At 51.0% G+C, this 23669-nt stretch overlaps 1 protein-coding gene across 20 annotated transcripts in view; it reads left to right on the forward strand.

Annotated features, from left to right (window-relative positions):
• The window catches only part of EHMT1 (euchromatic histone lysine methyltransferase 1), a 220536-nt gene extending 203035 nt beyond the window's left edge, over nucleotides 1-17501 (forward strand). For all 20 annotated transcript variants that reach the window (XM_078333148.1, XM_054238466.2, XM_078333144.1 and 17 more), the window contains 4 exons: nucleotides 1140-1226; nucleotides 1747-1825; nucleotides 16218-16393; nucleotides 16580-17501. In XM_078333148.1, the coding sequence (XP_078189274.1) occupies nucleotides 1140-1226; nucleotides 1747-1825; nucleotides 16218-16393; nucleotides 16580-16760 (523 nt within the window). In that variant the 3' untranslated portion in view covers nucleotides 16761-17501. The remainder of the gene's footprint in view (nucleotides 1-1139; nucleotides 1227-1746; nucleotides 1826-16217; nucleotides 16394-16579) is intronic.
• The last annotated feature ends 6168 nt before the right edge of the window (nucleotides 17502-23669 follow it).

A 23669-nucleotide genomic window follows, 5' to 3' on the forward strand; every position in this document is an offset into this window, starting at 1 on the left:
AAGAATGACCTTTGTTTCCAAGTTCATACGTACATTCTTCAACAGCTGAGGGCTGTCATAGTTCTGTTTTAATACTCAACCCGTTCTCTAAATATAGTCTATTCTCTGGGATTCTCTAACAGTGAGGTAGTGTCCTGGTGCTTCTCAGGCTGCATGGGCTTGCTTTCCTGGGCTGCTCAGGATGCTTGTGGAGTCAGGCTTGCCCAGTGCCCTTCACCAACCAGGCTTGGTCCCCTGGCTGTCCAGCAGCTGCTGTGCTTTTCCCGGGTTCTGGTTTTGAGCATTCCCTTCACAAATGTGCCACAGATGTGAGACTAGGAAAGTCAGAGCCCTCTGAATCATAAGGGAGAGCTCTGTCCCACACTTAAATTTAGCTGAACACTAATTTCTGTATTACTGACTTTTTTGTGACTTCAGTAAACTTGGTCCATGCTGGAGGGTGGTCTCTGTCCTTGGCCTGGGGCTGAGGACAGACACACACAGGGCTTGGTAGGAGACACATCACAGACAGGCAGATGTGGGACGCAAGACAGGCCGACACATGGGGGACGTATGCCAGACAGGCAGATGAGGCTCGTGGTTCTGAGGGCTCCTCGGAGGCCCACATGCTGGGGCCGCCCAGCCACCCTCCCTCAGCCCTGAGGAACCCCCTACTGCCACCTCCCCCCAGGCCCCTGCAGCCATCCTCCCCCCAGGTCCGCACAGCCACCCTCCCCCCAGGCCCACGCAGCCACCCTCCCCCAGCCCTGAGGGGCCTATGGGCTCATTGTCGGGAGCCAGCTGGGCTGCAGGTGTCACCACAGCCTGGTCCAGCTGTAGGCTTCTCTAGTGTTAGTACCTCTAACCCTCACAGTGCCTAGTGGCTCAGGCCCAGCTCTGTCCCCATGTCACCGATGGGGACACCAAGGCACAGCCAGGACCAATGACTTGCCAAGGTCACAGGCTAGGGTGCCCCAGGCTGATTCCTGGGTTCTCGGCTTCCTGAGAGTGCTCTGTGAGGTGCCTGCAGCATCTAACGCTTCCGAAACAGAACCAGTTTTCTTTCTGGTTCAGTGACATGGCACCAGCTGGCTTTTGCTGACCATTGTGGCAAGTGGCTGGGGCTATAGCCTGGTCTACCACCACTCTCTGTTTTCCAGGGCAAGGCTGCAGCTCTACCGGACGCAGGACATGGGCTGGGGCGTGCGGTCTCTGCAGGACATCCCACTGGGCACCTTTGTCTGCGAGTGAGTGAGTCCCTGGGTCACCCCAAGCCTGGCGGTGGCATGTGTCATTTCTGGGATAGAGGCCCATCTGTATCTGCACTTCAAGAAGCCCCTCTGGGAGCGGGCACATCCCTGGCCTACTACTGCGTGGGGTGGGGACCGTGGAGACTCTGGCCCTGACAGCCGGGCTCCTGCTGCCCTGATTCCTCTGCTGCTGCCCTTGACCAGCTCATGATTGCATTTAAGAAGATGTTGTCCAGCATGGGCAGTTACTTCCAGGAAGGATCATTCTGGGTTCTCAGGTGCCAGACCGCAGATGCCGAGCTTTCAGTATCATCATTCTCGGGAACCTCAACTGAAACCCCCGTTCTGCCACAGGCAGACATCTCCAGACACAGTCCCTGCATGTCCTTCTGGGGCTTGTGGCGGTTCCTGTGTGTGCCCTGCTCCTTCCCCATGGGCACAGAGACTGGCCGCCCCTGTCTGTGGGCCATGCTTGGTGTCTTCCAGGGCCTCACCTGAACGGCACCTCCCTCTGCAGGTACGTCGGGGAGCTGATTTCCGACTCAGAAGCTGATGTTCGGGAGGAAGATTCTTACCTCTTTGACCTCGACAATAAGGTAATGTGTTTTGCCGGGTTGGGGCCATGTAGAGCGTGCTGTGAGCTGTAAAACCTGAATGCGTTTTTCCTGGTAGCGTCTGGACACAGGCCCCAGGTGCAGGCCAGTCTTAGCATTGATGCAGATGAGAGCTCTTACTGATGACAAGAATGGGCTTGCTATAGGTCTGCTGAGCTCCACATTCGGACCTGGCCTTTGTTGTGTGCCCAGCATACATGGAGGGACCTCTGACTTGGGAGGTCCCTGAGCCTGTGCAGCCGAGTGACCCCTCTTGTGAGAGTAGGGCCTGAAACCCACCAGTGCAATCCTCCAAACCACAACTGTGTGTCTCGGGTTGGGGCCCAGCAGCCCATGAGACGGCAGAGAGGCTAAGGAGGGTGCCGTGTATTTGTCAGTGACTGAGTGAGGCAGCAGTGAGCTTTCCACTGAACAGAGATCTCACGTGTGCACAGAAATGCCCCCAGCCCACCCAGTCTCCACCACCCAGGTGCTAGAACCGTGTGTGGGAGACAGCAGGGTCTACTCCAGGAGCTTGGTGTCAGGAGGTTTCTGAGGCTGGGGTAACGGTAACTGACCTGTCCCCGCCCTCATGCTACTTCACTGTAGCCCAGTTCCATCATTGCTCTGGATTTCATCCATTGTCTATTTTAAAACCTCCTGAAACTTGCAGTCACTGCGAGCAGGTGGGGAAATGCAGGTTTTCTCATCTCAAACACCAGCCACCAAACCACGGAATAAATCTCATTCCTGGAGAATTGGGCACTAGGCAGCCGTCTTTACAGCAGTGGCCCCTGTGGACTGCCACCCCAACCCTGGGCTCTGTCCCTGCAGCCACCTTCTAAGAAGTAACTGTTGGTGAAATGATGTGTGTTCCATTGAAGAGAAACCAGGCTCTGGAAGGTCACAGTATTCAGGCATCTCTCCCTGTGCAGTGGCGCTGAGCCCTCAAGGGCCAGCAACCTGTGTGTGTGTCTGTGTGTGTGTGCGTGCGCATGTGCAGAGTTGTGGGGCTCCTCTCTGAGCGCTGCCTATTCCAGGCTCACTGTGGAGTGACTGCCTCCTGTGGGCTGGTAACACATATTCTCCTCAAGGCTCTGTCATCACATGTGTGTGCCACAGCTGTCATCTTCCCTCTCTGGCTTTTTTACTTCTAATGATGTCTTGTAGTGAACAGAAGTTCTTGTTTTTATTCTAGTTCAATTTACCAGTCCTTTCCTAAATACTGGGATTTTGTAATGTCCTAGTGATATTTTTTGAAAACTTGGATATTTCCCAGAAACAGTCCAGTTTGCTTTCGAGTTGGGTCCATGTGTAGGTGGACAGCCATCCTGCTGTGTGGTGTAAGATCAGAGTCAAGGTTTATTTTTCCTCATCTTATCACCTGGCTGACTCAGCACTGTTTGTGGAGAAGATTGTCCTTTCCCCACTCAGCAGTGTGGCTCTTGTCATAGCTCATTGTCCTCGTCCTATCAGTCTGCTGTTCTTGGCCTGGGCTGTCTTGCCTTAAATACTTTAATTATTATAGTTTACATCTTCTCAACTTAGAGTTCTTTTTTTTTTCTTGAAAGAGACCAGGTCTTGTTCTGTTGCCCATGCTGGAGTGTAGTGGCACAGTGATAGCTCACTACAGCCTTGAACTCCTGGGCTCAAGTGATCTTCCTGCCTTGACCTCCCAAGTAGGTAGGACTAAAGTGTGCACTGCCATGCCCAGCTAATTTTTTTATTTACTTTTGCAGAGATGGAATGTCACTATGTTACCCAGGCTGCCCTCAAATTCTTAGCCTCAGGGAATCCTCCTGCCTTGGCCTCCCAAAGCATGAGGATTACAGGAGTAGCCACTGTGCCCAGCCTCACCATAGAATTTGTGTCTTGCTCTTTTTGGTCTTCGTATAAGTTTCGAAGTCAGCTTGATAAGTTCTACAAAAACTCCTGTAGGGATTTGATTGGGATTGCACTGGACCTGTCAATCAGGTTAGGGAAAAATGAGATACTTACTATATTGTTTGCTAGTTCATGAACATAGTATATCTCTTCATTTGTTAGATTTTTTTTAATTATCCCCAGTAATATTTTATGGTTTTCTGTGGTGTAGTCTTGTATATCTTTTGTTGGAATTTTAAAAATCACATAGGTTTTTTAGATATTTTTCTCTTGGATCAACTTTATTGCAGTCAATTTAAAAACAGTAAGACAAACTACTTTAAAGTGTATGGTTTCAGGTTTTACAAATGTACATCCCAGTGTAATCAATGCCACAATCAAAATATGGAGCATTTCTGTCACCCCAAAATCCCCTGTGAGCCCTTAGTCACTCCTTCTCTCCTGCCCATCCTCATAGCTTAGTTTCACCTGCATTTGAATTTTCTATAAATGGAATCCTGTGTCTGGCTTTGTGTGTTTTGTGATTTGCCCAGGAGGCCGCACGTGTCGGTGGTTTTTCCTTTCTGTTGTGAACGTTGACCCACCTGGCCTCCCTCCTGGTTGATGCCTGCTCACCTGTGGGTGGGCCTCCGTCCTTTCCAGTTCTGCTGTCACAAGTGAACCTGCTTCAACTCCCAGAGACTTGTTTTTAATGGACATGAGTTTTTATTTCTCTTGAGTTAATGAGGTGGAGTTACTGGTTCATATGATGGGATACCTTTAACTTATAAAGAAACCACTAGTTGTCCAAAGTGGCCATAGCACTTCCCATTCCCACTGCAGTGAGTGAGAGCTCCAAACACTGTGACTTAGCGATTCTCCTGCCTCGTACTCTGGAGTAGCTGGGATTACAGGTGCCAGCCACCACGCTGGCTAATTTTTATATTTTTACTAGAGATGAGGTTTTGCAATGTTGGCCAAGCTGGTCTCAAACTGTTGACTGCAGGTGACTCACCTGCCTCGGCCTCCCAAAGTGCTGGGTTTACAGGCTTGAGTCACTGCGCCTCACCTGAAACTTGGCTGTTTTTTAATTGGCTACTTGTCTTGAGTTGTAGGAGCTATTTCCGTCTTCTGACTCTATCTGATACACATATAAATATGTGTGTGATGTGAATATTTTCTTAGTCTGTGCCTTGCCTCCTCACTTTCTTAACAATATTTTTCAGGAAGCGGAAATTTTTAAATTCTGTTGCCTTTCCACATCCCAAGAATTCCCTGTCTATCCCAGGATTGTGATGATTTTCTCCTTTTAAAAAAAGTCTTATATAAAAACGCAAGTTAAGGCCAGGCACACTGGCATGCTCCTGTAATCCTAGCACTTGGGGAGGCTGAGACAGGTGGGTCACTCACTTGATCCCAGGGGTCTGCAGTGAGCCCTGATGGAGCCAGTGCACTCCAGCCTGGCCTGTCTCTTAGAAATGTGGGTTTGAAGTAAGAGTTGAGGTTCACTGTGTCTGTGTGAACGGTTAATCCAGCACCACTGGTCCTGCTTATACCAGCTAATGTACATCTCCATCTGGACCATGTTTTGTTCCTTTGATCTGTTTGCTGATCCTGAAACCAGTGCCACATTCTCTTCATTTATAGTAAATGTTGGGAGCCAGGTAGTGTTTGTCCTCACACTCTGTTCTTTTTCCCTCCTCTGTGTCCTTTGCATTTCCACAGATAGTTGAGAGCCCAGGCTGAGACTGCACTAACCCTGCTGGCCATTAGCACATTGAGCCTCCTGACCCTGCATCTGTACATGGCCCAGCTCTCTTTGAGTTAGATCTTTAGTTTCTCAGCAGAGCCTTGTTGCTTTTTTCTTTTTTTTTGACAGAGTCTCGCTCTGGTGCAGGCTGGAGTGCAGTGGTGTGATGTTGTCTCACTGCGACCTCCGCCTCCTGGCTTCAAGCGATTCTCCTGTCTCAGCCTCCAGAGTAGCTGGGATTACAGGCACATGTCACCATGTCGAGCTAATTTTTGTATTTTTAGTAGAGTTGGGGTTTCACCATGTTGATCAGGCTGGTCTCGAACTCCTGACTTCGTGATCCGCCCGCCTCAGACTCCCACGGTGCTGAGATTACAGGCGTGAGCCACTGCACCTGGCGCCTTGTCACTCTTACTGTGTGGATCTTACACCAGGTTTTGTTAAATGTATTCCTAAAAACTTCAGACTTTTCATATGTTATAAACCGTAATTTTAAAATTTCATTTTCCATTTGTTTTTTGGAAATAAATAATAGGGAAATACTTTTTTTTTGTACATTGACCTTTGTAAATGCCCTTGTGAATTCTAGTAACTTTTTGGACTGTTAGGCTTGTCTGCACATGTGGTCAGGTCACATGTGAGGAAAGACAGTTTTTCTTCTCGAGTTCTGACCTGTGTAGCTTTGTTTCCTGTCTGTGTATCAAGGAAGGCTGGGCATAGCGTGCTTGTTCTCTTCTCTGGCTTGTTCTCTTCCTGTCACTGGGGGAAGCGTTGCCCTCACCCTGGCTAATGTTAGCTTCAGGCCTTGTGTAAATGCTCCCTGGATCATCAGAATTCTCTTCCTTGGCTGTAGGACGAATCCTCTGCTTCCTTGCTGGCTGGCAGCCGGGGGTGCTCTGAGCTCCTAGAGGTAGCTGTCTTCTTGAAGGTCAGCAGGAGAATATCGGGGTTTGCCACGCTGCCTTCCTCACATCCTATGGGCCAGAAGCAAGTCACGCTCAAGGGGACGGGTTGATACAAGGGAGACTCTTGGGACTGCCTTACGATGCTATGTGTGTTTGACCTGCTCCCTCTCCCCAAGGGCACCTGCCTTCCCCACTCAGCCACAGCCACACTGACTTGCTTCCTGTCTCTGCAGTCCTGCCTTTTCTGTAATATCCTGTCAGTGGAATCACACAGCACATGGCCTTCGTTATTTCCTGGCGAGGTCGTGTGTGAGTGATGTTCAAGTATGAGAAACTGCCCAGAGGTCCCGCACAGTCATTCCCAGTTTGTGTCCCATGAATTTGGCTGGGTGATCAGTCTTGGGCGGGAGGGCAGGTGCAGCTCCAGCTGCCCCATCACATTCAGAAGCAGGAGTCTTAGTGTCTCAGTAACCTCGACGCTCTTGTATTTGAAGAAGGCTTTTTTTTCCCACAGTTGTTGCTTGATATATAGAAATACATTGGGTTTTTAAAATTATCTATTTAACCTGTCGCTTAAAGTCACCTATTAAGTGTAATGATATGTGTGTGTGTTCATTGTTTTCCGTGCGTGTGCCCATGTCATCACCACACTGGCGGGGCTGCCCAGTGTCAGGGAGGCGGCGCAGGGCTTTTCAGGACCATTTCCTGTGATGCTAGTGTGCAGATGTGGGATGGGAGGTGGCTCGGGGCCTTTCAGGACCATTTCCTGTGATGTTGGTGTGCAGGTGTGGGATGGGAGATGGCGGGGGGCTTTTCAGGACCATTTCCTATGATACTGGTGTGCAGGTGTGGGATGGGAGGTGTTGGATCTTTCAGGACCATTTCCTGTGATGCTGGTGTGCAGGTATGGGATGGGAGGCACCGGGCCTTTCAGGACCATTTCCTGTGATGCTGGTGTGCAGGTGTGGGATGGGAGGCGCAGGGCCCTTCAGGACCGTTTCCTGTGATGCTGGTGTGCAGGTGTGGGATGGGTGGAGGCGCGGGGCCTTTCAGGACTGTTTCCTGTGATGTTGGTTTGCAGGTGTGGGATGGGAGGAGGCGCGGGGCCTTTCAGGACCGTTTCCTGTGATGTTGGTGTGCAGGTGTGGGATGGGGGGAGGCGTGGTGCCTTTCAGGACCGTTTCCTGTGATGTTGGTGTGCAGGTGTGGGATGGGAGGAGGCGTGGTGCCTTTCAGGACCGTTTCCTGTGATGTTGGTGTGCAGGTGTGGGATGGGAGGAGGTGCGGGGCCTTTCAGGACCGTTTCCTGTGATGCTGGTGTGCAGGTGTGGGATGGGAGGAGGCGCGGGGCCTTTCAGGACCATTTCCTGTGATGCTGGTGTGCAGGTGTGGGATGGGAGGAGGCGCGGGGCCTTTCAGGACCATTTCCTGTGATGCTGGTGTGCAGGTGTGGGATTGGAGGAGGTGCGGGGCCTTTCAGGGCCGTTTCCTGTGATGTTGATGTGCACGTGTGGGATGGGAGGAGGCGCGGGGCCTTTCAGGGCCATTTCCTGTGATGCTGGTGTGCAGGTGTGGAATGGGAGGAGGCGCGGGGTCTTTCAGGACCATTTCCTGTGATGCTGGTGTGCACGTGTGGGATGGAAGGCGCGGGGCCTTTCAGGACCGTTTCCTGTGATGCTGGTGTGCAGGTGGTGGGTTGGGAGGTGCAGGACCTTTCAGGACCATTTGCTGTGATGCAGGTGTTGGGTGACTCTATCAGAATAACAGTAACAGAGTTCTCTTTTCCTTCCCAAAGGGTTTCATGAATTGATGTTGAATTTTGTTGAACCTTAAAAAACATCTGTTGAAATAAGCCTATGATTTTTCTTATCATTCTGTTAATGTGAATATCTGATTTATATGCTGTTGTTATTTGAAATTTAATTTGTGTATATTTTAACCATGCGGTGTCACTGTGTTGTGTGGTTGGTCTGGGTCTGTGGTGGGGGGCGCGGGCGTGCGTTCCTGTGTCTGTGCCATCTTCTTGCTGCCTTATCTCCTGCCCTGGTCTCTCCTTCCAGCATCTGGCATCTCCATAGGTCTGTTTCTAAAATCTGTTGTGCTGCTTGTTATTATTCTCCTTTCCCTATCTCCTCATGTTTCTGGTCAGTTTTGTTTGGGTGCCAGACACTGTATTTGCAAACTTGCTTGAAGAAAATGCATTGGGTCACCCCAGTCAACTTCCAGGAGCCCAGAGGCCTCAGAGCTGAGCTGAGCCCTGGCCTCTGTCACTCCAGCTGACTTTTGTCCCCCAGTGGCTCTGGTTCCTGGGGCCTGTCTCAGTCTGTTGAGGCTGCTGGAACAGAACGCCATAGACTGCGCAGTCTGCACAACAGACACTAGTTTCTCATAGTGTTGGAGGCTGGAAGTCTAAGGTCAAGGCACCAACTAGTTTCGTTCTGGGGAGGCCCCCACCCTCTGGCTCATGGAGGGACTATGCCTTCTCCACTGGGTCCTCACGTGGAAGGGAGGGTAGCTCTCTGGGGCCTCTTATTATGAAGACCCAAATCTCATCCCTGACAGCTTCACCCTCACACCCTTGTCAGCCTCCAACACCGTCACCCTCAGCACATGGACTTAGAAGCACAAATATTCAGACCACAGCAGGCTCCCTACCCGCATGCTTGGGCCCAACCCTGCTACCCGCATGCTTGGGCCCAACCCTGAAGTGGCATGGTCTCCTGGCCGCCCCTAGTGGAAGCAGAGTCCCCTTGGTGCCCCGCTGTCTCCCAGAGCTGGGCGTGGAGCTCCTTCTGTGAGTCTGTAAGTCCTCGGGCGGGGCCTTCTCCCCTCTTTTTTTTTCTGTGATATTGCTGGGCTTCCTAGTTGTCCTTGGCAGCAGGCTGGGACCCCACCTTGTTGTGCCCCTTTGCAGGGGTCTTGGGGTACAGCCGCAGCACGGCTCACTGCGCTGACACCCTTTGACCAAGGCAGGCGGGTGGAGCCGCAGAGCAGAGGAGAGGGGAGCAGAGCTTTGCTGGAGGTTCCAAAGCCACCTCCTAATGGTGGCCTTGCTGCACACAGGCTTGTCTCCCTGCAGATGTGGCTATGGCCTACACTGGCCAGGTTCCTCCTGCTCACCTAGGGCTGCACTTACCAAGCTGTCTGTCTGGAAGGGCCATTTCCAATATTCCCAGTCCACCGTGACCAATCCTTTTGGAAAATAAGGACTGCAAATTCCAAGGCTGCTTTTAAATTGTCACATTCAGCAGGCACAGTATTGCCAAGTCAGATCGCTTCTGGACGCTTTCAGTTCTTTGACTAACTTGTGTTGGCCAGGGGTGTCCCTGCCTCCTCCTGGCACATCTGTGCTCTGCCTTCACACCTGTTCCCTGGCATGGACTTTCTGTGCTTCCTGCTCCTGTCTGGAGCCACACCTGCCCTCACCTCCTCAGAGACATCCCCTTGGCACTTTACTCCCTCCCTGACGCCCCAGAGCTGCCACATTCGCCTGAGTCCTTGCCTTCCAGTCTTCCACCAGACACAGCCAGGCCTTGCCTCCAATGAGTGCTCCTAAGTCCAGGGCAGGCTCCAGTCCCCACCACCCGAGGCAGCAGCGTCCAGCCTTGCTCCTCCCAGGACTCTCTCACTTTCAGCCCAGGTACAGTTCTTGTTTGTCTTGGGGCTGTGAGGAGCTGCAGACACTCCCAGGTGTCTGCTGCAGCTCTGACCCACCCCTAGACCTCAGAGCCACGTCTACCTGAGCGCCGACATCTCTGGGTGCCAGGAAACTTTCTGGTTGTGTCTTCAAAATATTTCCTGGACTACTGCAGTGAGCACCTGCCCCTGTGTCTGCCCTGGCCCTGCTGTTGCCATCTGTTCTCAGCCTGGGGCTCTAGGGACCCCAAGGCCTCTGCTGTTGGCTCAAACCTTGCACACCCTATTCCCTACGGACTGCCCCTCCCAACGCTCCCACCACTGCTCTCACAGTTGTTCGCTGTTCTCCCTCATGCTCTTCTGGGATTCTGCCACCCACCCTCCTGGTCCTTACCTTCTTTAGGCCTTTGTTCAAATCTGCCGTCAGTGAGGTGCCCCAGGGGGCCTCTCCATGGTGTGCTTACCTGAAACCTAGGCAGATGGTTTCTTTATCAGAGCAGCCTTGGAAAAGCAGCACTTGAGGATACATTGAAAGCCCTCAGCAGTGTCTGTCCTGTGAGGATTCTGGGATCTGATGCCTTTGAACCATAGGAACAGCTGGGAGAGGTCGTGCTCCTGCGTGAGGGGGGCTCCTTGTGCCAGCTGACAGGGTGGTCAGCCTGGCTACCATCGTGGGAGGTACATGGACGAACGGCATGCAGCAGGAGGCCGTGAGCAGGGTCGATGGCCCATGGGAGTGGCCCCTTTTGTCTCTTGGGGCCTGCAGCCCTGGCTGTCCACAGGCCAGACCCTGACTCTGGGCCCCCTCAGATCTGGGCAGTGAGTCCAAGCAGAGCACGGGGGTCTGAAGGGTCTTCACAGAAGCTCCTGGGAGTCAGACTGAGGAAGGTGCTTATCCTGAGAAGCCACACAGTGTGCTACTGTGGGGATGTGGGTTGCGGAGGTACCACGTCTCCTGGGCAGCCACAGACCCCACATGCAGGGCCCCAGTGATACTTAGTGCAGAGATGGAAGGTTCTCAGGGTAGGAGGAGGGTTATTTTTAACGAACTGCACTAGAGATTCTCTAAGGCCAATGGCTCTGGGCAGAAATACCACAAAATGAGACCAGGAACAGAAAGGCCTCAGCCCTGGGGCCTCATGTCTGCAATGAGCCCTTGATGGCTCAGAGCAGTGCCAGTCCAGGGTCCTGATGGAAGGGCCTCCGAGAGCTGCCGTCTCCGTGCCTCCCCTCCCTTGCGCTGCATGGGGACTTGTAGAGCCGGCGAGGGATCCTTGGAAGAGCCCAGATGGGCCCTGGCCCTCCCAGACGGCCTCTTTTGTCTCTGGCGAAGTGAAGTGAATGCCTGTAGTAAGGTCCACTCCACACAACAGGCCCGGTGTTGTCTCCATCTTAGAGGGCGGGACATCCATGCATCACAGGAAGGCCTCCGCCCTGATCTCACAGACATTGCCACTTAGGCTCCTGCCCTGCACCCACTGACACCTTCCTTCTTCCCACTGTCTAACCGGCCTGCCACCTGCACCTGCTCACCTGTGGCAGCACCTTCTCCACACAGGCTCTCCTCTGATGCCTCTTCCCTAATTTTAGAGACATTTAGGCCTCTTATTTAGTTAAAAAAAAAAAAAAGAAGAAAAATGTTTTACTTCTCTGCCACTTCCTTCAATTCCTTTTTCTTGTATTTGCAATTCCTTTTTTACCAGACATTGTGAAAATTCTCAGACATACTGGAAAGCAGAGAGATTCAGGAGAGTGGAGGCTCTTATGCCCCCACCTGGACTTGGTGGTTGTTAGTATCTTGCTTTATTTGTTTCGTCCTTTTTTGCTGATACAAAGTTGGTGACAAATACAACATTTTACCCCCAGTGATGTCAGTGTGCCTGTGAATGGTGATGCCTGACAAGATTGGCCGTCATGTGATATTCATCTACAGACCTTCCTGGTTTCCCCAGTGTCTCTCCCTGGTTTGCCCCTCTGGAATCAGGTGGGCTGTTCCTTGTATGATACTTGCCACATCCAGAAGGTTCTTAACAGCAGCCCACATGGTGGCTTGTGTAGGAGACTGGCTAACAGCTGGAGAAATCCCACGGTCCAGGTTTCTGTGGGCCCCTCATGGTGTCATTTCACTTGTTCTCTTATCCCCTGTGTTTGCTGCCAGCTAGGAGGAAGGGCTGAGGTTTGGTGATACACTGGAGCTGCTGTGTCCCGTAGGGAGCTTTATGGCTGTGCCATAGGGTGGGATGATTCTTGACTGCCCGCCCTGGGCATCCATGCCTTCCATATTCATTAACAGACATTTTTCTATTTTAATAAATAAACCTGGGCCAGGTGCGGTGGCTCAAGCCTATAATCCCAGCACTTTGGGAGGCCGAGGCAGGTGGATCATGAGGTCCAGAGCTCGAGACCATCCTGGTCAACATGGTGAAACCCCGTCTCTACTAAAAATACAAAAAATTAGCGGGGCATGGTGGTGCGTGCCTGTAATTCCAGCTACTCAGGAGGCTGAGGCAGGAGAATTGCCTGAACCCAGGAGGCGGAGGTTGCAGTGAGCCGAGATCGCGCTATTGCACTCCAGCCTGGGTAACAAGAGCAAAACTCCGTCTCCAAAAATACATACATACATACATATATACATAAATACATAAATAAACAAACAAACAAACAAACCTAAACCTGGGCAGGCAAGATCAATGCTTTGCTCTTACCATTTAGTTGCCAAGTTTCAGAGTAAGGAAGTGGCATAAAAATTACTGGCAGCAAAGAAATTTTGGCCTTTTTTAAAATTTCCTCTGTTTTGAGTGTTAATGTGGGCTCATGGAGTTTTACATTTTTTACATGTAAAAACATTTTTTATATGTGTGTTTTGATCAGTTATAGCCATTCTTATTTAATGATCAAATTGTCCCTCTGGTTGTGGGGAGCCCGGGCAGGTGAGCCTTCTTTAGGTGACAGTGCTGTGTGGCACCACATGGACCCCAGGCCTCTCACGTTCCTGGGCCCAGGCTTGGAAGCCATTTCTTCAGGATGTCCTTGTACTTTTGGAGGAGAAATATTTTTAGACACTGAAACAAGACTCTGGGGTGCCCAGTGCTGTCAGGGTACCATGGGCTTCAGATTCACTTTTCAGAGGACAGAGCTATGAAGTAAATGAGTGTTTAAAAATGTGTTCATGTTAATCTTTCCAGTTCGCATTTAACAGTATATGGTTATTATCCAACTTCGATTTCTTATTTGTATTTCTTACAACAAAAATCTTGGTTTCTGAAATCTTTAGTTTCAAAATAGCACTCCAGATGTTATTGCTAACAGAAAGTGCCAGTACAGCTGCGGAACGGCGTCTGCGTCTCTGCAGCGTCTCGGTCCTTAGGGCATGTTCCTCGGATGCGGGACAGAGTCCTGCGCTTCGCAGCACTGAGATGTTTCTTGTGTGATTGTGTCACCAGTGTAATACGCAGTTGCATGAATTTTAGTTCATTTTGAATGTTACAATTTAATTTTTGTTGTTTTTTGATTGTGTAAAATCTTTGCTGCTTAGGAAGTTCAGACCCAGAAAAGCCTTGCTTCTCCATATTCTCTGTATTCTGTTACCTGCTGTCTGAGTCCATTTGGGCTTCCATAGCAAAACACTGTAAACTATGAGGCTTACAAATCTCACTGCTCTGGAGGCTGGAAGTCCTAGGATGAAGGCGCTGGTAGATCTGGTGCTGCTGAGGGCTTCCTGGTTCATAGCCAGTGACTTCTCACTGTGTCCTTACATGGTGAAGGGGGTATAGCAGCTCTCTGGGGTCCCTTTTATGAGGGCACAATTCCCTCTACCCCCAAGACCTAATCATCTCCCCAAAGCCCCACCTCCTAACACCTCACCTTGGGGGTGAGGGTCTCAGCCTGTGAGTCTTGAGGGGGGACACACATTGCAACCATAGCCCCTGCAGTAACCATCAGCAGAAATAGAGAAAAAATACTCAAGTAGGCTTCTTATTCCTTCTCTTTTCTTACACAAAAAGTGGTAGAGTGTAGCTACTACGCCAGCCTTTAACTTTTCTTCTAACAGGATATTGGTAGTCACCATATTGTCAATATGTGGAAATCTTCCTCCTTTTGGGGGCATTCAGATTGATTTCAGCCCTTGCTCTTTACCTCAAATAATGTTGCTCACAAGTCAATTTGTTTGTACCTTTACTGTCATTAGACAAAGCTGAGGTTCCGTTCATCCACCCAGTGATGGCTTCAGCAGCCAGTGAATTTCCATTTAGAATTTCTGTTGGATTATTTCTGTTTCTCTGCTCAGGCTTCTCATTTCTCTGAGATTTTCATGCCTTGAAATCTTGCTTTGTTGCTCCTCATTGAGGACAGCCTTAGGAGGTGCCTTGAAAATACACGCGTCTGTTGGCCCAGCATCTGGTTCATCCTAAGGCTGGACTCTGTTGAGTGACTTTCTCTTTTGCGTGTGTTCGTATCCTCAGTGTTTCAAGTGTCAGGTCACTTGGGTTGTTCCTGTTAACTAGGGAGGATGCTGCTTTCTCTCCCATGTGTTTTCCCTAGTGCGATTGGCTGGGCCCCTTCTGCAGGCCCCACCTCCCGCCTGGCCCCTGTGCCTTCGCTCCAGTCCTAGGATTGGCAGGGTTCCCTCCACAGACCCTGCCTCCTGCGTGGCCCCTGGGCCTTTCTCCAGTCATGGGTCTCTACCAGGGTCACTGTCTTCATTGGGTCATGGTCAGGCGAGATCTGTGTACACAGACTTCGACACCCACCCGCCTCAGCAGCACTGCAGGTCCTTCCCCACGGGGCAGCCCTGTGTGCTCTGCTAGACCGGCTGCTCCTGGTGAAAGCTGGGGCAAAGCTGGGCCTGGCCCCTCCAAGAGGGGCCCCTCAGCGTGATCTTGCTGCTCTCCAGGACCTTTGGGCATGCGCTGTTGCTAGTTTCAGATTTGCTTTCTTCACGGGGAGGGGTCACCTATAGATTCTTAGTCCATCAGACCCCAAAGCAGAGGGCAAAGTCCACACCACGTGAGCCACTGTGAGCTCTGTGTCTTTGGGGTAAACTGGGAGGCAGCCTAACGCGCCTTTGGCTTTGGGGGCTGTGGCTGGTCCCGTCCCACAGCTGTGCTCACCTGGGCTTCGCCGTCTTGTCACTACCTGTGTCCTGAAGGTTGTCGGACATCTGCCTTCCTACACGCCCTCACCCACTGGTTTGGATTTTAATCTCTTGACCTATGATGTTCGTTCTGGGGCAGGTTGTGGACCCGGTGTTGTGGGGCCGCCTCCGCCGCAGGCCCCGCCCTCTCAGAACTCCGTCCTGGGGAGCAGGTGCCTCCTTGCCCCTCTGCCTGGCTGTCGCCTGTGGCATTGCTGCTTCCCATCGCTGGGTAACAAACCACGCCACCCACTCGCGGCACGCCACGGGGCCCACCCACTCGCCTCAGTGTGCGCAGCAGGGGCTGGGCACTGCTGAGCCTCGGTCCCTGTGGTCACGTGGGCAGCGTCCAGGTTCTTTGCTAGCTGCCGACCGGAACCCCCACCTTCCTGCCACGCAGCCTCTCCCTCCAGGCCAGCAGCAGCTCCGCCCTGGGTCTCCAGAGAGAACCTAGCGTGGCTAGGTCAGGCCCAGCTGGTCAACTCAGAATCCATAATCACAGGTCAGTTCCAGGGGCCAGAGCCATGAGGCCACCTGGAATCCTGGGCTCCTCTCCAAGGCAGCAGGGTGAGGAGGACGCCTCAGTCTCTGGCGTCCTGTTCCACAGTCTCACTGGCCTCCGGAGGGGCTGCAGCAGAAGTCGCTTTCCGCGGTGCCATCCGCCACTGAGTCTCCCCAGACCCTCGGGGCTCCTCTTCACCAGGACAGCGCGTCCCGGACGCCAGCCCCATCCCTCCCGAGCCTGTCAGCCCTGCCACTGCCTGCACGGCTCCTGCAGCCCCAGCCTCCTTTCTCTTCTGCTGTTGGTGCCAAATGGCCCCGTGGGCGCGGGCGGGCGGTGCTGTCCACATTTCGCCGCACTGGAAGCCCCGTGGGGACGCTGGCAAGGGAACGGCCTGCACCACCCGCCCCACCGCAGCCGAGGAGGGCAGGGTGTGGCGTGGGCGGCCCCACGGCGAGGAGGCCAGCACAGGTCCCGCACCGCCGCTGCAGCTCACAGGAGAAGCCCCTCCTGCGTGGCAGTACCTATGCCCAGCCCCAGGCTCTGGGACCCGCATGTCTGGGCCTCGCTCACTGGGGCGCTTGCCGGCTTCTCTCGCCCTGCAGGACGGGGAGGTTTACTGCATCGACGCGCGGTTCTACGGGAATGTCAGCCGGTTCATCAACCACCACTGCGAGCCCAACCTGGTGCCTGTGCGCGTGTTCATGGCCCACCAGGACCTGCGCTTCCCCCGGATCGCCTTCTTCAGCACCCGCCTGATTGAGGCCGGGGAGCAGCTCGGGTACGCACCGCCCTGGCCCCGGCCGTGTCCTCTCGAGTTTGTCTAAATAGCTTTCCTGTCGTTGTAAACACTGAGGCCTAGGATGCGCGGGCAGCGGGGAGGAAGCTGGGGCCCAGCCTGGATTCATCCGGCTTGTGGGAGGTGCCTCTGGGTTCGACCTTGAGTCTGTGTTGTTCTTTTCCCCAGGTTTGACTACGGAGAGCGCTTCTGGGACATCAAAGGCAAGCTCTTCAGCTGCCGCTGCGGGTCCCCCAAGTGCCGGCACTCGAGCGCGGCTCTGGCCCAGCGTCAGGCCAGCGCGGCCCAGGAGGCGCAGGAGGATGGCCTGCCCGACACCAGCTCCGCGGCTGCTGCAGACCCGCTATGAGACGCCGCCGGCCAGCGGGGCATTTAGAGGAGGAGGAGAAGAGATTCTCAACGGTCCTGCGTGGAGGCTGTGTCGTCGGCTTCCTGGAGGGGTCAGAGGTGAGGCTGCAGCCCCGGCGGACGGGCGTGGACGCCTCCCAGCCACCTTCCCCGACCTGTGGGCGAGCTGCGGGCCCCTGCCCAGGTTGGAGTGCGCGCTTCGGCCCGCTCCCCAAAGATGCTGGGAATCCACGCCGACATCTCCTTGTGAGTTTCTGATGCTGATTTGTCGTTACGAAGTTTCTCGTTTCTTCCTCTGACCTCCGAGGTCCTCGCTGTTCTCCTGTCCGCCCAGACTCTTCTGTGTGGCTCTGCCAAAGCCGCTGTTAGCACGAGCTGCTCCGTTCTCCCTGCCCGCGGCCTGCGTGGCTGGTGCCGGGTCCCCGGGCCGCACCAAGGACAGTCTCCCGCCAGTCTCGGAGAGGTCATGAGACCGACCCCACCACTAACTTTGGAGAAAATGTGGGTTTGCTTTTTAAAGGAATCCTATATCTAGTCCTATATATCAAACCTCTAACTGACGTTTCTTTTCAAGGAAGTGGTTTGGTGGGTGCAGGCGGACCCGGCACCAGCCCCACCGGTTCCGCTGACGCTGGCACCTTCTGTTGATTTTTTTAAGCCACATGCTATGATGAATAAACTGATTTATTTTCTACCATTACTGAACATTAGGACAAACAAAAAATAAAAAAACACAGACAACGGTGCTGATTCCGGTGTGGTTTCTACTCACCACGTGAAATAAACTATCAACTGTATAAAGAGAACAAAATGATTTTAGAATAAAATGCAGGAAAAACTTTTTTAAAAATGTTAGTCTTGTAGTGTGAATAAACTTGCCATCACCTTTTGTGTGGTGGCCTGGCAGGTCATATACTTTTTTTTGGCATATACCTTTTTAAATACTGTAATTAGTGCAGTAACAGTGGGGTTTTTTTTTGTGCAACTCTTCTAAGACATTCATAATGCAGTCATGTTTATTTTTTTCTGTTAAAATGTTTTTGACAGTTTTAAGAGCAGTCTTTTGGCTCTGATCATTTCCTGTTCTGTTTTCAATGAAATCAATAAAAAAAAAAAGAGAAGTACTTTAAATGGGGTTTTTATTAATGATACCATATTTCAGCTGATCTCTGCAGAACTTGGGGTCCCCCCGGACGTGGCCCAACTCTGTCCCCGTCCAAGGAAGTACAGCTTCCTTTTCACCCCAGATTTGTCCCCAAAGAGGGGACATTCCAGGCAGAGGTTAGGGGAGCTGTGTGCACGTGTCCAATGAGTCTGCATGTGTGTGAGTACGTGTGTAAAAACGTGTGAGTACACTGGCGTGTTTTGTGTCTGTGTGTGTGTGCCCTGTGCCAAGCACCAGGTGCTCTGCTCTGGCATCGTTCTGGAAGCCGACGGGGCACCAGGTGAGTCCCACAGCCAGAGGCAGAGCTGCACTTGAACAGAGAGGCCGGGAAGGCAAAGCCAGCAGAGCCCCCACCCCTCTCCAGGGACCCGAGACCCAAAGCAGGCAGCCTGCTGTGTTCTCCATGCGGACTGGCCTCATTCGCCACAGGAGGGCTTTTAGTGTAACCTCGGTAGCACTCAAATGCGTGGAGGTTTGATACACAGAATTCACCCAGGCATTTTAGATGCTTATCTAGCACAGTAACAACTTCCCTGCACTTTGTGAATAGACTGCCCAAGCAGGGTGCCCAGTCGTCCGGCCTGAGGTGCAAGTGCCCAGTGTCAAACGTTGTACCACTGCATGAAGGAATGGGCCGGAAGACCAAGGATGGATGTAGCCTGGATGTAGCCATTGTTGACCCCTCTACACGGGGCCACAGGGGAGGCCATGTTCCTCCAGGAGCCCAGATGGCCTACGGCCTTCCACCTCAGTGTCTGTGAGGAGGTGCTGTGTGGGGTGGGGTGGGTTCCTGCCAAGCCCAGGCTCAGGAGGGTGTAGGGACCAGCAGGTCACCTCGTCCCAGAGGCAGCGGCAAGAGGTGACTGAGGGATGACTGGAGCCTGGACCCAAGGCTCTGCTGGCCCCACCAACCCTGCCGGTAGCAGCCCGGTACAGGCCCTTCCCCTGGGACAGCCCGTAGCTGGCAGATGACTAGAATTGTGGCTTGAGTGTCCACCTGTTCTGCTCCATGCCCTGGGTCAGGTGCTGGGTGTACAAACAAGTATTGGTTGAATCAAGCTAATAGCAAATATTTTGGGTGTCACAAAGGCCTGCCAGGGTGGCCCCACAGCAGGGCACTGTCAGAGCAAGTTCCTGCCATTTAAAAGGAGCGCCCAGCACAGAGCCCATCTCACCCGGTCCCAGGGCCTCCTGTTTAGCTCCTTCCCCAAGTCAGGGTGACTCATGGTGACAAAGCTTCCCCAGGGCAGGGGACAGGGCTCAGCCACCGGCCAGGCTCTGTTGGTCCTGGTAGTGCGAGCTGGGGCCTTCCCGGGTCAGTGCATTCTGAGATGGCTGAGTAGGGCCCTCAGCTGTGCACACCCCCTTGGGGTCTTCTGAGGCTGAGTGGACCAAGGCCCTCAACACAGAGGAGCAGCCACCGAAAAATGGATGGGGTGTGAGCAGAGGCTACCCAGCCACACTCAAGGCCACACCTGTTTATTATCAAAAACTCACCAGACCTGGAAGAGGAATGTGAATGCTCCAGAAATCACCCTTCTCGCCCCCACCTGACACAGCAACAGCTGCAGCCTGCTGTGTTCACTTGGGCCAAGCACGTCTCCTGTCAGGAAGGGGAGAGCCTCCCTGGCTTTGGCAGGAGCATCAGACACACTGCGTGTCTGGACCAGGTGAACCCTTTGTAATGTACGGATGATATTTCTTTCACGAAGCTCAACAATGCTGGGAAGGAGAACCCCATACCTCATCTTTATCCGTTTGTGCAATTGCCTTCTTAGGGAAGGGGTCAACGGGCACATAATGTCCTTTTGGGATCGCTTACCAAAATGTCACACAGAAGGCGTTGGCCAGTTTTGCCTTCACTGATGTCCATCTCCCATCAGCCCTCACTGATCGTACTTCCTGCTTTTCTAATTGTCTAGAGGGTGACTCACTGCAGTGTTATTCTGCAGCTTGATTATTGATAAAATTGAGCATCTCTTATGTTTATTACAGACTGGCCTTTCCTCTTGTATGAACTGCCTTTGTGCAAAAATTCTGTTTTGCTGCTTACATTTTTCTTACTGATTTTTTAAGAGCTCTTTATATATTGTAGTTTTATACCTATACTAAATTTAAATTTGTTATGTAGCAAAAATCTGTCTTGTGACTTCTGAGTGTGTAATACATTTAGAAAGAACTTCTGCACCCCCAAATTATAAAAAATATGCTCCAGTGCTTGTCTTAGTTCTTTGTTTTTAGTTTTAGCTCCTGAATCCAGGTGGAATTTATTTGGTGTATGGTGTGAAATAACAATATAAATTTTAGGCTTTTTGTTGAGGCATAATTGGTGTATGGCAAACTGCACGGATTGCATGAACACAGCTCAGTGCATTCTGACAAACGCCTTTGCCCTGCGACCCACGCCGTATCACAACAGAGGCGATTTCTATCCCCAGCCAACGTCCTCTCTTCCCTCTCTAGACCTGCTCACAAGACGCATCACCTATCTGATTTCTTTCACTGCACGTTCATTTTGCCTGATCTGGGACTTTCTGTAACAGGAACCGTGCAGTTGGTTGCTTTTTTTGGCCTAGCTTCTCCTGCTGAGTGGCTTTTGCATTTATCCATTCTCCTGGGCATGCATGCTTGGGTTATCTCCAGTTTGGGGCTGTTGGCCATAAAGCAGCCATCAGCATTCTTGCACAGGTCTTCTTGTGTGAGTGTTTTTGTTGGTCGAGGGTGAATTCCTAGAAAGGGACTTGCTGACTCCTGCGGGGAGTCCCCTGTGTCTCTGCAGCATCGTCGTCCACGCCACTCACATGTGAGAGTTGTTGTTTCACATCTTCATGAGCCCTAAGTGTTTCTGGTCAAGTTTGACTGAGCCCAATTTCCTTTTTTCGCTTTTTCAATTAGTACTTTATCTGTCCTGAGGTATCTTTGCCATAATGCTTTAGAGGGGAAACAGGAAAATATCTTCTTAACTTAGGAATATATTTGCTTTTTAAGGGCATTATAGTTTTGCATTTTATGTTTAGGCGCATGCATGATTCATCTTCAATTCATTTTTGTGAATGGAGTGAGGTGGAGGCCAAGAGAGATGTTTTTCCAGTTGCTCCAGCCTCATTTGTTGATTTTTTAAAGAGACTCTTTCCCCCGTGGACTGCATTGGCTCCATCACAGAATGTCAGCGATGAGAGCAGGCCTCCTCCCAGTTGGCGGGTTGTTTATCTTGAGGCCAGTGTCTCCAGGTATAAAATCATGGATTGTGGTGGCTAGGTCCTCCAGCTGTGTCCTTATTCCTGCAGGTGACTCTGGATATTTTGGCTATACTAGGTCCTTTCTATTTTTATATAAATTTTAGAATTGGCATGTTAATTTCTATGAAACAGCTAGGTAGGATTTTTTTTAACCCTTCCATCAACTTTATTGAGGTATTATTTAGGGATTATTGAAGGCACCCTTCATGTTTGATGTGTTTGGCAAATGTGTAAACCCTACAACCACCACCACAGTGAAGACATGAAGAACGCCTTTATTACCCCAAGATGTTCCCTGGTACCCCCCTGTGTCATCCGCGCCACTGCTTCTGAACCCCAGGAGAAACCAATCTGCTCCTGTCACTATAAATTAGCATTTGTATTCTGGAATTTCCTACGATCAGGTTCATGGAGTGTGGACTTCATTGCCTCTGGCTTCTTTGACTTAACATGTATTTTATTTATTTTTAAAAATCTTTTTGGTGCAGGGTACATGTACAGGTTTGTTACACAGGGAAACTTGTGCATTTCATCACCCGGTACAAAGCCTGCTACCCATTAGTTACGTTTCCTGATTCTCTTCCCTCCTCCCACCCTCCACTCTTAAGTAGGCCCCAGTGTCTGCTGTTTCCTTCTTTGTGTTTATGAAACTTCCATTTATAAGTGAGAACATGCGGTATTTTGTTTTCTGTTCCTGCGTTAGTTTGCTAAGGATAATAGCCTCTAGCTCCATCCATGTTCCCACAAAAGACATGATGTTTTTTGTGGCTGCATAGTATTCCATGGTGTATATGTACCACATTTTTATCCAATCTGCCACTGGTGGGCATTTAGATTGATTCCATGTCTTGGAATTGTGCTATTGTGAGTAATGCTGCAATGAATATACATGCACACATGTCTTTATTAACATTTGTTGACATTTTAAAACATCAAAATAATCTCAACCTTACAGAACAGCTGCAAGTACAATACAAAAATCTTTTTTCTCTGAACTGCTGGAGAATAAGTTGCCAGCTTGGTACCCCATCCAAATACTTCTGTGGATATTTCCTACACACAAGGTCCTGTGTAACCACAGCGAGCCATCAACATCAGGACATGAACCCACACCTCACGTGCGATGCAGGCTTCGCCATGTGTCACTGTCACACCCCTGGTGACAGATGGGTCCAGTTCAGCAGCTGGTGCTGCTGCCTTTTGCTGCCAAGTGTCATCTTCAGTCGGGAACCGTTATCAGTCTCTCCCTGACTTTTATGGCTGTGGCACTTTTGAGGATGACTGCTCAGTTATCATGTACGAAGTCCTCAGTTCTCATTTGTCTGTTTCCTCAGAGTTAAACTCGGGCTGTGTCTCCATGGCAGGAACACCTCAAAAGTCAGGAAGTCAGTGCATCCTAATAGGGGACCATGACTTAGATTTGGTTCATTTATTAATAACGGAAACTTTAATCATTTGATGGGTGTGGTGTCTGCCAGCCTTTTCCATTGCAAAGTTTCCATTCTCCCATTGTAATTAACACATATTTTGTGGGAAAAAGTATTCAACACTATGTAAAGGCTGGGCACAGTGGTTCGTGCCGGTAGTCCCAGCACTTTGTGAGGCCGATGTGGGAGGATTGCTTGAGCCCAGGAGGTCGAGACCAGCCGGGGCAACATAGCGAGACCCCATCTCTGCAAAAAAATACAGCAAAACAATTATCCAGGTATAATGGTGTGCTCCTGTAGTCCCAGCCACTCGGGAGGCTGAGGTGGAAGGACTGCTTGAACCCAGGAGTTTGAGGCTGCAGTGAGCCATGATCCCACCACTGCACTCCAGCCTGGGCGATGGAGCAAGACACTGTCTCAAAACAAAAACCCAAAACTATGTGAAGATCTCGTCTTTCATCAAATTTTAAACCTATTTGTTGAATGTGGACTCATTTCTTCCTGTGTTATTCAGTGGATAATAATCTGTTACTGTGATTGAAAATGTCAAAAATCTGATGAGTGGGTCCCTTTCCGGATGGCGCCTGTCCCCTGGTGTTGCCACCGCCCTGTGTGCGCCTGTCTCAGTGCTGCAGCTGCCCACTCGCCCGACCCTGGGATCAGCCAGTTTTCTAAGATTTAAATCTACTCACCTTTGTTTTGATTTATTATTTTGGATTATTATTTAAAATTATTTTAATTTGTATTTTTCTGTTTATGTCATCTGTTCTTTGCTCATTCTTTTTCTCTTTTTCTGCCTTCTTTTGTAGTAATCGAGTATATTTTCATCAAACATTTTACCTTCTTTATTGGCTTACTGGGTTTTGGTTTTTACTAGTTCTCTAAGGTTTACAATATGCATCTTCAGTTTGCCACAGTCTGCCTTCAAATAATGTTATACCACCTTACATATAACCCAAGAACTTTGCAAGAGAGTATTTCCATTCCACAAAACCTTTGTGATATTGTTGTACATTTTACTCCATATAGATTTACACCAAGACATTGTTATTATTTTTGCTTAGGAGCAAAATAAATCT

This window comes from Callithrix jacchus, chromosome 1 (assembly GCF_049354715.1).
Source record: "Callithrix jacchus isolate 240 chromosome 1, calJac240_pri, whole genome shotgun sequence".
NCBI lineage: Eukaryota > Metazoa > Chordata > Mammalia > Primates > Cebidae > Callithrix > Callithrix jacchus.